Source organism: Doryrhamphus excisus, linkage group LG12, assembly GCF_037039965.1.
Source record: "Doryrhamphus excisus strain RoL-2023G ecotype Guam linkage group LG12, RoL_Dexc_Guam_v1.1, whole genome shotgun sequence".
NCBI classification, from domain to species: Eukaryota; Metazoa; Chordata; class Actinopteri; order Syngnathiformes; family Syngnathidae; genus Doryrhamphus; species Doryrhamphus excisus.
In genome coordinates, this window is record NC_136368.1 from 17,529,895 (window position 1) to 17,548,718 (window position 18,824).

Below are 18,824 nucleotides of genomic sequence, written 5' to 3' on the forward strand. Positions count from 1 at the left end.
AACATTAAACATTTACTTAATAATGTAATAATAAATAAAAATTAATTTATAATAATTTATCATAATTTAATGTTTTATCAGAGCTTTTGCAAAGAATCAAAGCACTGAAAAAGTGGAGGGTATAGCAGAAGCATTGAAGACTATTATATATATATATATAATATATATTTAATATAATTAATATTTATTAATATTTTATTATATTTTTATTTTTTATATATATATTTTTTTGTTTTGTTTTGTTTTTTTTACCTGATGCGGCCCAGCCTCACCCCGACCCTAGCTCCAGTGGCCCCCAGGTAAACTGAGTTTGAGACCCCTTGTATATAGCTTATGTTGACATTACGGATTTCTCAGCCTTTAGCGGCCTCCTGTGGATAAAAGCGGAATAGCACCATTATGATTATAGTAAAGTTCCTAATGAAGTTAGATCACGTGTACACTTGCTCCCTTCAACGTGTCTGAACGTGAGTAGAAAGACGCGGATGTTATTTCATCCAAAATCAGCATTTAATGGTGCTTTGTTCACTTGTAGTGTTAAAATAAAATAGAAATGTGTAATCATGGAAAGTTTATGTCGTAAGTAATATGAACATAGGAAACATAATGAATACGGGAAGATCATGAACAAGTGAGTGACGTCACATAAACACACAAAAAAATCATCAATCTGTTTATTACTCAATTTCTTTCCATTGCTGCAAGTCCATCATGGATGTCATCCTTCTGTACACTGTAGTTTGACTGAAATACTAAAACAGAAATCAATAATAATAAATACAAGGGCAAATATTACATGGTAGGTGAAAACCTATAGTCAAAACAGACTTAGTGTCAATAGATTTCCTTTGACATATTAACAGATTTACTAACAGGCATGGTAGAGGGTGCTCCATGTTGCTTCCGATCAACTCATCAGATTTGATTCAACAGAACCTAACATGCGATAGAGGAAAGTAAACATATACATTCGTTGATTTAATTCGAACAACGCTTAAGGAAATGGTCAAATGTCAAGTAGAGAAAACACTTTTTGCTGCAGTCACAGCAACACTTTACTCAACCAAAGTAGACCCAAAGTAATCCCATTACACACAAAATCATTCCAAAGCTTCTTTATACCTTCTGATACTTTAAGTCAGTGGTGTCCAAACTCTGGTGTGGGAGCCAATTGCAAAAGAAAACCTTAAATTGCATCAGAACATTGGCGCTACACTAGTTAGTTAAGACAGTTGTTGGTCTTGATTTGGATATTTAAGTGTAATCTTAAATAAAAAAGCATTTAGATATGACATAATATGACTAAAAAGACTAAATAATGAAAATAAGTCACACACGCCAGGAATTATTTGGTCTTTTTTTTTTTTTTAGAAATATTTGGATAATTATGACTTATATTAACATTTTTGATAAGGGAAAAAAAACAGATTTGGATATTCGAGAGCAGTGGTTCTCAACTATATTCTGCCGTGCCCCCCACTGGGAGACACAGAAATTATTTTACAACCCCCCTGATTTGAAACACTATTAAGAAAGTTCATTTATTTGACTGAAAAATAAACGGAAAACAGTGAAATGCAACAAAATGTAGAGCAATGAAGCATACAAGCGTATTGAAGAGTTAAAATTGTACGGCAAGGATTATTAATAGGATAATATTGGAAGTCCTCCCTGCCCCCTCGGCACCCCGAGCATTGTTCTATAATAATGTCAATAAAAATGCAAATTAAAACACCTACAATTATAAATACCTATACATTTCAAAAAGCCAGGAATTAAATTAAAAACAAATCTGCTTGAGAGTTTGGACACCCCTGTCTTAAAATGATACTAGTATGAAAACAACCTGCCCAACCAAAGAGTTGCTCCTCTTCTTCATCCATGTAACAGGTAACTGAACCAATGAAGCAGTGTAATACCACGTTACAAGTGCACTTGAACAGCCAAAAAAGAAAAACAAAACTTCAGAGCAGCACAAAGATGAGGCGCTGCAGGCAGGCTAACGTGGAAATGATTGACATAGGCAAGTTACATGTTGCAAAGCAGAGTCCTACATGTGTATTTACAAACTACTTTACTGGATTTAGAGGCTGAGGTTCCATATGGGAGAATACTGTGTATGCATCACCACAAGCATTGCTTTTTCACAATAGATTCACAGTTTTTGTAAGCGAATAGTTTACATTTTATACATGCCAGTCCCAGTCAAGAAGCATTACTTGTGTGTGTGTGTGTGCCTCACATGGTCGGTGTCTCCCCAGTCTTAAACCAGAAGAAAAATGCTTTCTGAAAATCTCCCAAAATGTCTAAGCCACTCTTTCACTTAAAATAATTTAAAAAGGTCATCTGTGTCACAATTAACTTAAAACTACTTGAAAATTATAATACAGGAATGATGCTTTTTTTTAAACATACAGTGTATTAAATATTTCATCTGCCACCAAAAATTGCTTTGTACATTTCATTGTACTGTATATGAACATGTTATCTAAGCCGAAATCTGTCCTCGGAGTTGCATTCCGAATTTCCAGAACAAGGCGGTTGGAGGGGTGGCGCAAAGTAGCATGCAGTTGAACCCTAAACAGATGCGGCGTGTGATTTGCAAAGATTAGTGCGTGAAGTTTCAAACAGGTGGCGCTGTTCATCTCGCAGGCTTTCCACAAACAACATCCCGCTGTTAACTGTGAGAGGAGACATCCGAGGAACTGCTGCTATTGCTGTTGGTGGTCTGGGCCCGCTTGATGTACAGATTCAGTAACTTCATCTGGAAATAAACACAAACAAAAAACATGGAGGCTAGTTATATCTTCATTCATTCATTTTATACCGCTTAGGGTTAGCGGTTAGCGGAGCCTATCCCAGATGTCTTTGGATGAGAGGCGGGGTCCACCCTGGACTGGTGGCCAGCCAATCACAGGGCACATATACACAAACAACCATTCACACTCACATTCATACCTATGGACAATTTGGAGTCGCCAATTAACCTAGCATGTTTTTGGAATGTGGGAGGAAACCCACGCATGCACGGGGAGAACATGCAAACTCCACACAGACATGGCCGAGGGTGGAATTGAACCCTGATCTCGTAGCTGTGAGGTCTGCGCGCTAACCACTTAACCACCATGCAACCCTGTGTATATCATATTTTGGCTAAAACACAACAATAAGTCTGCTTTCACAAAAGACTAAGGAAGTTCTTGAAATCATATTTAAATCAAACAACGATTTTGGTGATCTAACAAGATCTCCTATATGTGCAAAGATTCTATGCTGCCATTCTGCGACAGAACCAGGTAGATACTTGCCTTGAAGAGGATATTTGAAGAATTTAAGACAACATTATGCTTCCAAATTCTCTACAACTACGGCTTCCCAGAAAAGAAAGTGGAAGCCATTGACTAACATATATCTAGTTTTGGAGAATTTGTCACTACAGCAAGTATCCACCAAGGAGACATCATTGTCCCTAATCTTTTTGTCATAGCAGTAGACTCCATTCTCAGGCAATCAGTTGACACCATTAAGGAGAAAGAGGTTGTCAACAAGCGATGACAAGCTTGACTACGCAGATGATATACAGTAGCACTAACAGGTACACTTTTGAAGGATGCTGTGGACTTGCTAACCTCTCTTGAGAATGCTTCTGCCAAGCTTGGTCTTATCTAGGCTTTTATGTGTTTGGGTTCTACTCCAAGGATTTCATGACTCGCAAAGCACAAGCTTGGAATGCATGGAACAGACTGCATCCCATCATGTAGTCCAGCGTTTCAAAACTTGCCTTTTTAGAGCTTGTGTTGTAAGCATACTCTTATATGGATCTGACACACGGACCATGAAAAAGGTTCTGCAGGACCAACTTGATGGAACATACACCCGGCTTCTTACAAAAGAGAAAGGGGAGATATTGCACCCATTTCTTCTATTGTAGCTTGTCGTAGAACAAGATTTTTAAACTAGTTCAACTAGTTATTAGAAAACTGAATGGCCCAGATAAGGCCCAGGGTCTGTTGACGATGGTGGTGATGGTGGGGTCAGTACCTTGCTGCCTGTGAGCTGTGCCAGGTGAGGTTTGAGGTCCTCGCCAATGACGGAGTAGATAGCCACCAGACAGAACACACTGGCCTTGCGAACGCTGCTCTCTGTGTTGTCGTAGCCCTAAAAAGGAGACAAAGATATCATGAAATGAACACAACCCAACCCACGGCCAGCACGGCATGTGGGAAGAGTTGCCAAATAGAGAGCACACACGAAAACATAACCATAGACAAATAAGGCAAAAATAGTCCAAATGTCCACTTTGCTTAAATATGCTACCTGATAGTGTCCATATTCATAAAACATACATCAACAACTGCTGCACGGCGGTGAAGTGGTTAGTGCACAGGCCACACAGCTAGGAGATCCGAGTTCAATTTCATCCTCGGGCACTTCTGTGTGGATTTTGCATGTTCTTCCTGTGTATGTGTGGGTTTTCTCCGGGTACTCCGGTTTCCTCCCACATTCCAAAAACATGCTAGGTAAATTAGCGACTCCAAATTGTCCATCAGTATGAATGTGAGTGTGAATGGTTGTTTGTCTATATGTGCCCTGCGATTGGCTGTACCCCGCCTCTCGCCCGAAGACAGCTGGGATAGGCTCCAGCACCCTCGCGACCCTCGTGAGGGTAAGCGGGTAGAAAATAAATGAACGAATACATCAACAACCCTTGCATATCTTCTCAAAGGCAACATTTGTATATAGTTTAGAGCAGTCAGTGTACAGCTTCGTCAATTTACTATAAAATGAGTCAACGCAACCAGCCAGCAACACAAGCGAATGTCTAAAGGGTGTTCTTGGTGTGACTATTTAAGACCTTAATCCGGAATGAGTTGTACAGGTTATTGTTGGTGGATGTGCACCTTGTGCTCGTTCACATTCGGCTTGAGGATGTCCCACAGGTGCTTAATTAGGTTCAGGTCTGGAGACGATCCATCGCCTCCACCTTCAGTTTCCTCAACAAAGCACTGACCACTTGGAGGTGCATTTTGACTCCTTATGTTAAAAAAACTGCCATCTGGCACAGTTTTCCACTTCACTCAAAGAACTGCAGTATTACTAATTGCATTAAAAATATATCAAAACAGGGAACAAATGTCTCAAACCTGCAGGAGACCCGGAATGATGTCAACCAGCAGCTGTAGTAGAGAGTCCTTCACAATGCGTTCAATCACTTTTGTTTGCATCTTGATGGCAGCGAGGTTGATTGGATAATCAGCTGTCTGTACAATTGGGCACAGCACCTTGATGCATTGTTCTGGATGGATAGATCCAGCCAGGGTTGATGCGGCCTCCTCAGCAGCACGTACCACCTAAAAGCACATCACAGTAGAAAACAAAAACAAAGAGTTGCTCAAATGTCAACTGCCTCAAGAGTATCAATAGTAAAGTATAATTCATTCATTCACTGGTGGCCAGCCAATCACAGCGCACATATAGACAAACAACCATTCACACTCACATTCATACCTATGGACAATTACATTACAAAATGTGAAGCTCTTATGTACCTCTTTGTGAGAATCTTTATGAGCCTCCAAGGTCTTCATGATTGTTAGTTCTGCATAATTCTTGAACCGGGCCGGCTGATTCCTTAATATTTCTTTCAGCACCCGCAGTGCCAGGGCTCGGATTGTATGCTGGCAAAAACAATGAGATGAACCATTAGGAAGAGGTGTATATATATAGTAGAAAACAATATATACATATAAAACTCACATCTTTATCCCCCAGCGTCTCAAGCAGAAGGAGGAGGATGGTTTTAAAATGTTCATCCCAGACAGCAAGGCTATCATCTCGTGTGATCTTCAGCAATTCCACCAGGGCACCTTTACGTTCCTCAGAGCGCTCGTTGTGATTAGACAGTTCCTTAAGCAGATCAGCAACCAGGTCCGAGTGGTCCTGACCGACTGTTCAGCAAGAAAGATAGCATATAGACAGTCTTAAAACTTTTTTTTTTTTTTTAATTTCATGAATGAACTAACTAACTTTTTTGTATAACATTATATGTATACGACTTTAAAGACATCCTGTGTAACAACTGGTCTTCCAGCTGAGTTTTCAGCTTCAACTGCCACTCAGTAATTTATCCATTTGCAACTAATAATAATGGTAGTCAGAATAAGCCAAGAAAATATGTAGGTTTTTTTAAAAAACTCCCTATTTTAGATGTACATGTATGATTGCACCGGTAGAGCAGTTGACTTTATACTAAGCACATATTTAACACATCAAACATATTAGTGTGTAATGAGTGTAATGTACAACCTTCTGCAGGACAGGGTCAAAGGGTGAAGAAGCAAAAAAAAAAGAGTGATGGCAGTGGAGGAAAATGAGTGCAACAGGGCAAAAAGTTGATAGGAATGAGAATAACATCTCATTAGTCTCTAGAGGTTTTCATCGAGTAGTCAGAAAGTGATGGAATCTTTACCAGTGAGTCTCATCGTATTTTCACCGCTTTCCTTACGTGGGCCTAAAAAGGAGAGGGGTGGAGGAGAGATGAAGATGGAGGATGGGAAACACATTCTGATAACTCAAACTAATGTTTACTAGCCTTTAACAGTGAAGAAGTAAAGATTCCACATCCATTAATACAAATACAGTGCCACCTGAAGTTAAATGATGGGGATATACCACATAATGCAGAATTTTTTTTTTTTATAATACTAATTCATGTCAAAGATGTGTGATATTAGCAAAAGATCATGTATTCATTGAAAAGCATCAAACAGTGACATTTATTGACTGGATTATGTCGCCTCAGGATTTTCATAACAATTTTAAAGCTAAAAGCCACATTACATGGCTTTAAAATGAGCAATGGTAAAAACAAATAAGCTGTTAAAATAAGATAAGCCTATCTGACACACATCCAGGTTGGGTAAGCCATACCCAGGTATAAGTCACATGACAACCACGTTTCCTATAAGCCACTTCATGACTTTTAAGTGAAGCCCAGAGCTGTGTACGGCCCATTTTAGGACATTTAAAGTGTGTGTGTGTGTGGCTTCCTATTGGTTCGAGTCAACATTTAAAAGCAGGGAGCTTTCAGAAAACACTACATGATGGTGGAATACAAATGGTTTGGAGTACATTTACAAATACAGATGCATTGATTATAAGTTAGCCGTGAAGCACTACACAACATTCAACATGGTTCACAATGACTGAAAGGACAAACCGATATAAAATTGTTGCTGCGTCACCAACAATGTCAGTGCAAAACAATGAAGACATTCTTTAGGCTTTTAGCACAAGCCAAGAGTTAATGAGGCTTGTTGCCTTGAATGGGTGTAGGAGTACACCTTAATATCATGGTAGGGGAAAAAGGTGGTATTAATATAGTGCTGCTGCAGTACACCTTTTAATATTCATATGAATGAAAATACTTACAGTCACGGAACTGTTCCACATCATCGTCAAATACCGCCTCCTTCAGGGCACTCTTGTCGTAGGTGCAGATTGTTTCTCCGTGACCGTAAGGAGCAAACTCCCGACCCCTTGGCCCGGAGAATGAGCGTGGTGATGGTGTGTTGAGCAATGATGTCTTGTTGTCCAAGGCAGTTCGACCCACTTCCAATGCATCTAATCCGAGGCGGGCATCAGAGCCAGGGGTTGATGATATACCTTCTCTCCCAGTCTATAACACAGCACAGCAAAGTTCTTTACCTAAACTAAACACCTCACATATATGAGCGAGTCTGCGATCGACAGGTTACGAATGTTCTTGCCAAGAGGAAATGCAAAGTGATAAACATTGCGGAAGAAGATAGATCATAACTAAGAAAGCGACAGCACAATTTGTTTCTTTAACTTGACTCACCGCATCATCTCGCTTGCCCTCCCGTTTGATGGACTCATTCAGATCTTCCTGACTGCGGTAGCTGAAGCTCTGGATGGCCTCTGTGACACCACGCAGTGAACTGTAAATGTCCTCCGAGTTCATGTTCTCAGTGTCATACTCCATCATGCTAACAGACACAAATACATTTGTGAATGAGAAGTAGTTGGCAGAAGTTGTGTAGTACAAGTCTTTCATGATGCAAACAGATTAAGCAAAGCCTGAAAAGGGCAAGTTTTTCAAGAGTGGAAGCTTAGAACTAGTACATACACGGTGTAAAATAAGTATTTTATCCCCTTCTGATTTTGTTAATATATCCCCCTTACAAGAGTATTAACAGTCCATCGTTTTACGGTTTGTTTATTATGGAGAGAGGCAGATTATTATTATTTTTAAACAGAAAAAATAATTAAAACTTACTGTATTTTAGGGTCAGAATGTTTGCTCCCTCAAATACCAATTAATTTATTAAAGGCAAGTAATTTTTTGACAATATATGGACCCCTATATCATTGCAAGGCGGATAAACGAAAAGCAAATACTTATTTTCCCCACGATATGGATTGTGTGGTTCATTTTTTTCCCACACATAATAAAGCATAGCTACAGAGCTGTCTCCTTCAGTGGGAAAATCAGCATGAAAAGATAAATAACCTTTGACAAGAAAGAAGAGATGTATTAGGGCCTGGTTTTAACTTGTAAGGGGGGAAAATAAATGTTTGACCTCATCCCATCTAATTACCTGGGTGAGTGTGCTCTGCGCAGGACCCTGAAAGAAGGGGCGGCAGGGTTGGAGTTAGGCGGAGGAAGAGGAGCGGGGGCAGGGGGTTGCTTTGAGAGTCCGTCGACACCCCAACCCCATAACCGACTGTTGGCACAGCGCGGCCAGGTGGTAAGGACAAACAGACGGGCGGGAGAATGAAAAATGGAACAAAAGGGGGAAAGCGCAAAACAAAATAAGGAAGAGTGAAAGAGAGAAAAACAATAGTACAGAAAGAGAAAAGACTTCAACTGTAAAGCTGAAGTGTACATTACACATAAACAAAATATAAATGCTGCAGTAATATTTAATATTGTCTATGCGTGTTAAAATTTTCACTAATTAGCAGTAACCAGCAGAGGGCAGAGTAATTCCGCTCCAGCTGGATTTCCAAAACAGGCGTGCCCAAACATTAACAAACCTCAACCTTAACAATTACCCTAAAATGCATGCTAGGTTAATTGGCGACTCCAACTTGTCCATAGGTATGAATGTGAGTGTGTATGGTTGTTTGTCTATATGTGTCCTGTGATTGGCTGGTGACCAGTACAACTGGAATAGGCTCCATAGATGTATGGATAGATGGGTTATTAGACATTTATTAGTAACTAGTAACTACATTAACAGTAACTAGTAGAAGAGCTCACATCTTTTTGTTATATTATATAGCTGCATCAATGCAGTTGATTCACATATGATACGTATAACTGTTAAGTGATGACTGTTAGTTACCTTGGCGACAGTCCTCCATGTGAGCAGTTTGTTGGAGAGGTGAGTGGGCTGGTTCTATTTGGGGTGTGGCGAGGTGGGGTGCGACCAATAGTGTTACTTGGAGAGCCCTGTAAGGCACAGAGGAAAAAAAGTTCGAGTGAGTATTTTTTTTTAAATTTACACAACAATGTGCCATCAGAAGACCCATTTAAAAGTGTTCTAATAGGTATCGCTGTATTTTAGTATCTATGTGTTCAACTTACCACGCTGCTACCAGCATTACTTGAGTTCTTCAGGTGGTTGTGCAGTAATTTGGTGGCACCGTCCTGGAATGTTTTGGGCAACGCTCCCAGCAGCATGGTGAACTCCGGTGTGTTGAGCTCAAACAACGCAATCAGCACCACTTGGGCAGCCTGAAATCAAATACCAGCAGTAGAAATAAATGGGGGAATGCATCATCTCATCTCTGTATCAACTGTGGAGGAGCCGTTAAATTTTTTAAGTAACACATCTTTATTTGGACTTTGTGGATTATTTTTATTGCTTATAGTGCATGTGTGTCCATCTTTGCACACCCAGTTCCCATTCAGAAAACCTTCAAACGCATACAGGCACACATACTGTGCAAGTGCACATGCGCACCGCTAATGTTACTGTTTAGGAGCAATCACATTGTGTCACGAAATTGGGTCTATGAGAATGAGAATGAGAAGTTGAGATTTAACTTTACTTAGAAAAGTACAATTAAAAACTATATTATAACATATTGCAATCTACTAATATAATTTTTACTTCATTAAACTCAGAACTCAACCGGTCATGCTACAGATCATGCCTCTGAAGGCATGAAGGTTCACAGTGAACCTTCATCCTGCTTGTTTGGGGGCAGTAGATGAGGAAAACATGCACATTACAATGTATTAAGGCTGGCAAAATTATTATAATGTTCATTTCCCATTATTTTTGTGATGAATTCATTTATTTATTATCAACCCAGACCTACTGCCCACAAGAGAGTTTTTTTCAGAACAACAAATCTTGTTGTGTTTTCATTTCTTGAGATCTTGTCACCAGATCTGATTATAGTCCGCTATGCTGCAAACACATACATGCGTGCATGTTTGTGTAGCAATGCATGTGCTACACATATCTGTAATATAGTACATATATATGTAAATATATGATATTCTTTCAAGTAAGTTTGTTAAGCATGTTGCAAAATAAACCAAACCATTAGCATTACCATTACACATAAGACACAGCATCCAACTCCTCTGCCCCAATGAACAGTACAATATTGTGTATTCCAGAAAATACTGATTGATAAGAATTGAGTGTTCACACTGAAATGAAATGTTTTTTTCTGTACCATTTTTCAAAGGCTAACTTCCATTTTTTTCAGTGATTTTTTTTCAGTGTTTTTTGTTTGTTGTCATTTCCAGTATTTGTGTTGTGTATTGTCTTTATCCTGTGGGGTTTGTTATGGCAGCATTTTTAATTTGTGGCATTGCCTTTCACTGCACGCTTCATCCTGTTCTCCCTTTTGTTATTTCCTAATGAGAGGCGTAATCCTGTGAGGGCTACAGAAGATCATGGAAAATGATCAAACGAACCCAGCACCAGCATTAAAAGTCACTACAGTGAAAAAGGGACAACAGTGCAACTGTAGTATGTTGGGGAAAGGAAGTCGGCAGTGCTTCCCAGCATGCTTTGTGTTTGCTGGGTTCCGATTTTCGAGGTGAGAGGACACTATCGGGTGAAGGTCTGGCAGGAATACGTAATCTTTCCTACCGGATAGCAGACGCAGGGCTCCAAGTGAAAGAGCAGTCAGTGGAACCCGGTGTCACCATTGGTCATCTAGTCCAATTAATTATCATCAATTATTTTCCATGGTTATTTGCTTAGCCTTCTGGCTGTCACACTCATGTAGGTAGGTGTTTCCCTGCATTCGCTACTGTTAATTTACATCACTCTCACAAATCACAGTTACAAAGTCACAAATGGCAGACATGTTTGTTTGGGGTTTGCCACTGTATGTCTGCGCAGTCTGAAGGAAAGAGGGAGGGGACTCAAGACTGCACGAAACGTTCTCCACAAAAATGAATGATTTCTCTGTATTTGGTATGTTGCAAAATGCAAATATGTGGCTGAATAGAGATGTTAACGTGAAAAGGACATAGAAAAGAGTGCAGTTAGTCAAAACTACCATAACCATTACATTCCATGCAATGCTGTGCAATAAACCTGACCTGGTCTGGTCTTGGACTTGGGAGGTTAATGAAGAGAAAGTGTTTGTTCTAATTTCACTCCTCATGGCAGCAAAAAAATATGTTTGATTAGTGAACGATTCGCAAGGCAAAGATGCATAGCAAAGTCCCAAGACGTTTTTAAACAGAGGTGTCTCTAAAATCTGGACAAAATGCAATGTTGTAAAATAATTTTAGAAATATATACCTGTATTTAAAATTGTTAATACAGTATATACAATGTATATAAATATATCAAAACATTTTCACATGCAATATTATATTTAATATTATTGTAAATTAAATTATAGATTTTGTATTTAATAATGAATGAATGAATGAATTAAACTAAACCTCTGTTGTAATGTATGTATGAATGTTATATGTCCAGACTTTAAGGATAACCCTGTATATATGTATATAAGGTAGAGCATCAGTAGATGCCAAACGCAGTTTCACGCAGTTTTGGAGACGGTGGTTAGGCACACGGCAGGCGGGACATTTGTCAAGAGCTGGAGCTCGCTCTACCTGCTTACACCTCTCTTCCAGGTTGCCCTCAATGGACAGTGAGGCTGTAGTACTGACGCCACCAGCGAGTTCTTCACTCACCCAGTTATATAAAGTCTGGGGAACAGTGGCAAGGCAGAAATGCATCACAGAATGACACAGGCCATCCACCATGATATGTGAATACAATATTGTAGCAATGGTTCACAAATGTTTAATTACATGACATTACATGACCCCGCCTCTCACCCAAAGACAGCTGGGGTAGGCTCCAGCAAACCAGGAACTGTAGTGAGGATAAGCAGCATAGAAAATGGATGGATGTATGGGTCTTAAATCTGACTTTATGGAGTATTTGGAGTCATGTCCATGCATGTGTGCTAGTCAATCCCGCTGCCCCCCCAAGGCTGTAAACCCAGGGGGAACACTGATTTTGCTGTAATCCTGGAGCAAGTAAAACCTGAATAAAGACTCTGTGCATTGTAAAAAAAAACAGCAGGAAACAGCACATTTTCTTCATATTGATATGAACATATGATATATACCTTCCTGACGTCAGAACTTTTGGGTTCAGTGGTCCAGGTGATGATGCGAGACACAGCCAGGCGAGTCTCACTGGAGTTGACAAAGTCTGTTGGATCCATTTGCCTTGCCAAAGACTCGATGTACCTCAAAATTGCAACCTTTACCTATGGGGACAACATTATTGGTGGCTTCATAAAGTGCATCAATCTCAAGTTTGTATTTTGACACTACCTTGAGGTTTGGCGTTTGTGTCTGATCGACAATAAATCTCATCAAAATATTAAACTGTTGGTCAAACGGGAAAGACTCCCTGAAAAATGAACACAATTGAAGTCAGATGCCATGCAACTTAATATGATGAAGATGATTATTACAAGATATGGAGACCTTGTGATATCTAAGGCCTTTTGGACTTTGGCCTGTACTGAGCCTAGCAGGTCTGCCCCCATCTTTTTGAGCAATTGTGTGAGAAGGACAAAAAGCCAATCCTGCAGGTCCTCTCGGTGTACCGTGATGAAATCCACCAGGGTCTCCAGGAACATGCTGAACACCTGAAGCCAAACACAGAGTGAAATTAATAAATGACACAGTATTGATAACCTTGACTTGAATATTAATGTTAATAAGTAACAGGACACTTACTCTCTGTTATCAAATCCACAGCACAGCAGCCCATGCAGGAAGAGACATAGAGTACATTATTTTTCCAATGACTAACATTGTGAAAATAATACTTTAATTTCATTCATTCAAAGCATTTTTTTACCTTGCTGTGTGGATCTGCAAACATTCTTGTGAAAATCTCACAAAGTCTCTTCAGCTCCACTCGGCTACATGACACAAAACAAAAAACATGTTTATTTTTTAACAATAAGGTTTTACATTTGAAAAAGTTCACACATTCTACCTGAGGGAAGTAAGTATTTAAAACTCCTTTCCCACCTTACAAAATACTAACCAAAGTACAAGTAAACCAAGCATTTCTGCAAATACTTTAGTCTATATTTCCATGCAACAACAGTGGAAATGACCCGTTGACACAATGTGAAGTTGTAAGTATAATACATTTTCTGTCCCATCAAAATAACTCAGTACAACAAATAATATCTAAACTCCTGGCAACAAGAGTGAGCACACCCAAAATGTCACTATTTAGTGTGGACAGCACTATTTTGCATACACAAATACACAATATACAGTGAAGAAAATAAGTATTTGAACACCCTGCTATTTTGCTATTTCTCCCACTTAGAAATCATGGAGGGGTCTGAAATTTTCATCGTAGGTGCATGTCCACTGTGAGAGAGATAAACTAAAAAGAAAAATCCAGAAATCACAATGCATGATTTTTTAACAATTTATTAGTGTGATACAGCTGCTAATAAGTATTTGAACACCTGAGAAAATGAATGTTAATATTTGGTACAGTAGCCTTTGTTTGCTATTACAGAGGTCAAACGTTTCCTGTAGTTTTTCACCAGGTTTGCACACACTGCAGGAGGGATCTTGGCCCACTCCTCCACACAGATCTTCTCTAGATCAGTCAGGTTTCTGGGCTGTCGCTGAGAAACACGGAGTTTGAGCTCCCTCCAAAGATTTTCGATTGGGTTCAGGTCTGGAGACTGGCTGGGCCATGCTAGAACCTTGGTATGCTTCTTACGGAGCCACTCCTTGGTTTTCCTGGCTGTGTGCTTCGGGTCGTTGTCGTGTTGGAAGACCCAGCCACGACCCATCTTCAATGCTCTGACAGAGGGAAGGAGGTTGTTCCCCAAAATCTCACAATACACGGCCCCAGTCATCCTCTCTTTAATGCAGTGCACTCGTCCTGTCCCATGTGCAGAAAAACACCCCCAAAGCATGATGCTACCACCCCCATGCTTCACAGTAGGGATGGTGTTCTTCGGATTGTACTCTTCATTCTTCTTCCTCCAAACACGCTTATTGGAATTATGACCAAAAAGTTCTATTTTGGTCTCATCTGACCATAAAACTTTCTCCCATGACTCCTCTGTATCATCCAAATGGTCATATGCAAACTTAAGACGGGCCTTGACATGTGCTGGTTTAAGCAGGGGAACCTTTCGTGCCATGCATGATTTCACATCATGACGTCTTAGTGTATTACCTACAGTAACCTTGGAAACGGTGGTCCCAGCTCTTTTCAGGTCATTGACCAAGTCCTGTCGTGTAGTTCTGGGCTGATTCCTCACCTTTCTTAGAATCATTGAGACCCCACGAGGTGATATCTTGCATGGGGCTCCACTCCGATTGAGATTGACCGTCATGTTTAGCTTCTTCCATTTTCTAATGATAGCTCCAACAGTGGACCTTTTTTCACCAAGCTGCTTGGTAATTGCTCCGTAGCCCTTTCCAGCCTTGTGGAGGTGTACAATTTTGTCTCTGGTGTCTTTGGACAGCTCTTTGGTCTTCGCCATGTTACAAGTTAAAGTCTTACTGATTGTATGGGGTGGACAGGTGTCTTTATGCAGCTAACGACCTCAAACAGGTGCATCTGATTCAGGATGATACATGGAGTGCAGGTGGACTTCTAATGGGCAGACTAACAGGTCTTTCAGGGTCAGAATTCTAGATGATACACAGGTGTTCAAATACTTATTTGCAGCTGTATCACACAAATAAATTGTTAAAAAATCATGCATTGTGATTTCTGGATTTTTCTTTTTAGTTTATCTCTCTCACAGTGGACATGCACCTACGATGAAAATTTCAGACCCCTCCATGATTTCTAAGTGGGAGAAATAGCAAAATAGCAGGGTGTTCAAATACTTATTTTCTTCACTGTACTACCATCAAATTATGTAATTAAAAAAATGCTAATTGCCCCCACTGTAAGGACTTGCTATGAAACTGCACTGAAGGAGTAAAGCATTATTTACAGTATGTCTCTCAAGAAAACACACAATGTCAACATGAACTTTGACACTTCCAAGCCCACCTTAATATCCTTTGACCCTTGAGGAGATTCTGCAATCCCAGAAGGCCCTCCTTCCTCTCTGACCAATTGGAACTGGCACAGTGGTTCAGGACCTCTGCCACATCCTCCGTCTGACGAAGATAATGAGGTATGCCACCATTTCTTGAGCCGTACGAGCGCTCTGAGCAAGCACTGGATGCATCGCTGTTGGCATCATCATCAGAGTACATTCCTGGTGATTCGTACCGCCGCCTCATCGGCTTCCTCTGCAGGTTAAAAAAAAAAGGAGAGACATAGTACAGTGTTTCATCTACTATTATATTGGGGAGAAGACGGCACCAAGAACTAGTTTCTATATAATATATAATAATACAAGCAGTGATTAACATGACAGCATGTCAACTTTGTTTACAATTTGTCATCTGCTCTCTATTTCGCATACACGAACAGTGCTGGTAAACATTAGCATCAGGCAGCCATGCTGTTTTCACACTTTAGCTGCATCTACTCTCCTTGGAGAGCTTTAATAGCTTTAATTACATAATGCATATGCAGTCATGCTTCAGCATATGTATCCTCTACAAGTGAAAAATTAATAAAAGGGACAACAGCAAGTGGAAAAGTAGAAATTTTGACTAAAACCTTCACACAGATGTTTTTAAGTGTTTTGAAAAATGGGAATGTGACAATATGAAAAACAAAACAGCAGATGTTGCACGGCTGCATACATGGGGGATGCAATGGCAAACAAGCAGTAAAAAAAAAAACAAAGACAAAAAGAATGAACAGACAAGATGCTGTGGTACATTTTTCTAAGCTTCAATGCTGCAAATGCATATGTTGTACACAACATATGTATGAAAATGCATACATTTGTGTCATCCGAACAACTACCTTATTCCTGGAGTCTCCTAATAGCTGAAAATTGAAAAAAAAAAAAAACAATAGAGAGAGAGAGAAGGTTTGAATTGGAAAAGAAGAACAACCACAGTTGTGACTATACAAGAGTATATGATGATTTATCTATTATAATATAACTGTTTTAAGGTAGAGGTTCTCAACTAGTTTGGTTACCACCTAATGACAAATGGCAACGTGTTAAAACGTGTTAAATATCCTATATTTTAAAGTGTGCTTACTGTCTAACATGTTGCAAGCATTACAGTATATATTGTGCCAGCTTAATGCTTAGTAACAATACATTTTTTGTATTAGAGGAGCTCAATGACAGCACCTAGACTTAAGCCTTGATTGTCGGCAGAATTCCCCTCTTACACAGTGTGTGCAGGAGCAGTGAGACGCTCGTCTCTTTATAGCACGCTTTTCTCTAGCATGTAATAAAAAGGCAATCCAGCTGTGTTCACACTCTATGTCTTTTCCCCGAGCTGGCCTCTTGGGCCATAGACAGACATGAGATACGTACATGGGTCGTGTACACACTATTTTTGGCCAAGATCAGCAACCCACAAGTTGAGAATCACCATTTTAAAAGATGTCAATAAGAGCTAAAATGATTTCTTTCTAACTCACCAGAGCATCAGCAACTGCTGCTTCCACCTCTGTGCCAGTGTTCAAGACCCTCATTGCATTCACTGATGCAGAGATTCTTGCTTGGTGAATCAACCCATAACGATCTACAAGGGAAAGATAAAAAATATATAGATATGATACTTAGGCACTATACATATGCATAATATGATGCTTAGGGTACATGAATACCTGATTATGAAAAAAATAGAAATATTAATTCATATACAGAGTGGGTCAAAAGTATATATCACTAGCAAATGACAAAACTCGACAAGTAATTGACACGGCAATAATAATGTCTGTTTTTTTACACATGCCTCGCGTTACCCTACACACTCTACCGTTCCTTTGATTTCAGATTAACATTTGCAATAAGAATGACCTCCAGAACCCTCCCCGTTTCTTCTTCAATATGAACACTTAAACGCAATTTACATGAATGACAATGTAAGATCATGGTGTAGAGGATATACAGTATATGTTTCACTTTTTTGTCTCATCTTCAATGACCAAACTTTGTGTTCTACTTCACTTATTGTCGGCCATTTTGGGAACCTATCCCCACAAGGGAACACTGTACCAAGTGTATTTTTGACCCATTCTATATACATTAATACAGTGGAACCTTGGTCATCATCATCAATCCATTTAAGAAAGTCCACAATAAACAGAAACACTCGAAACGAATAAACTGCCAACCTTCTGGTTTCTGAGCGACCTGTTCTACCTCCTGAGCCCCAAAAGTCAACTATTGCTGACAACAAACAGGTGACAGAGCGAGGAAGTTTTTTTTGTGATAGAAATGTAATAAGAACACAGTTGGACTCACGCAGCGTATTAATAACATGTTATCCGTGGTGTATGCTAACCAAGGTTCCATTGTATATGTAAATAAAAATGTATCAATCACATTTCCAAATAAAATACTGACTATCAAACTAACATGCAAAACGAGAGAAAAACCTTTGCCTATGCAGTGATTTCCCAAGTGCAACAATGCACTAAAGAATTAAAAAGACATAATCTCCAAATAAAACAACTGATAACAGTGTGAATATGTGACAAAATTTAAAAAAAATGCGGAAGGAACTAAAGAACACACAATTATAAATTTTTTGAACAAATGCAACACCAAAACAAAAACCTAGCCATGCTGCAGCAAGCGAAGAAGCATGCAGATACAAGACACAAGGTGGCGACAAGGCAGGGCTTATGAGGAGAGGGGGGAGGGCGATTGTGACATCATGCAGGTCACCTGACTGGCCATGGGGGTCAGCTGTGAGAGCACTGGTTGAACGAGAGTGACGTCGGGAGGCTGCAGGGGACAGCAGAGATGGCCAACATCCACACCGGATTCACACACTTGTTTTAATGTCTTTTACTTGACATTCATTTTCTTTTGGCTTTTTTTATATATTTTTTTTTTTTTTTATATTATAATATTTTACATATTTTACCACTTTTAAATTTTGCTGTTGGTATGTTATGGGTGAAAAAGAAACATATTTTACACAGGATATAAATAAAAAAGAAAATTAACTTGAACTGGAAAGTAAAATGAATTATTTAATGTTAAAAATCAAACAGCTAATGTAATGCCATGGTGACAAAGCCATGGGTTATGGGGTGCAACATCAGCATAGTATACAGTGTATGCATTATACACTTGCATGAGCTGACAACATTTTAGACAAGCCGCGAGGTCGTCACCGCAGCAAAAGAGCTACTTTC

General features: G+C 39.5%; 1 protein-coding gene across 1 annotated transcript in view; it reads right to left on the reverse strand.

The window, feature by feature from the left end:
* Positions 1-660: 660 nt before the first annotated feature.
* clasp1a (cytoplasmic linker associated protein 1a) overlaps positions 661-18,824 on the reverse strand; it is a 42,115-nt gene continuing 23,951 nt past the window's right edge. The window contains exons 24-41 of the mRNA XM_078795417.1: positions 18,349-18,408; positions 17,094-17,197; positions 15,585-15,829; positions 13,395-13,458; positions 13,271-13,273; positions 13,016-13,179; positions 12,860-12,938; positions 12,649-12,792; positions 9,614-9,763; positions 9,372-9,478; positions 8,622-8,747; positions 7,862-8,009; positions 7,432-7,678; positions 5,758-5,948; positions 5,550-5,678; positions 5,145-5,351; positions 4,042-4,158; positions 661-2,764 (exon numbers count right to left, since the gene is read on the reverse strand). Coding sequence (XP_078651543.1) covers positions 2,678-2,764; positions 4,042-4,158; positions 5,145-5,351; positions 5,550-5,678; positions 5,758-5,948; positions 7,432-7,678; positions 7,862-8,009; positions 8,622-8,747; positions 9,372-9,478; positions 9,614-9,763; positions 12,649-12,792; positions 12,860-12,938; positions 13,016-13,179; positions 13,271-13,273; positions 13,395-13,458; positions 15,585-15,829; positions 17,094-17,197; positions 18,349-18,408 — 2,372 coding nt within the window. The 3' untranslated portion in view covers positions 661-2,677. The remainder of the gene's footprint in view (positions 2,765-4,041; positions 4,159-5,144; positions 5,352-5,549; positions 5,679-5,757; positions 5,949-7,431; positions 7,679-7,861; positions 8,010-8,621; positions 8,748-9,371; positions 9,479-9,613; positions 9,764-12,648; positions 12,793-12,859; positions 12,939-13,015; positions 13,180-13,270; positions 13,274-13,394; positions 13,459-15,584; positions 15,830-17,093; positions 17,198-18,348; positions 18,409-18,824) is intronic.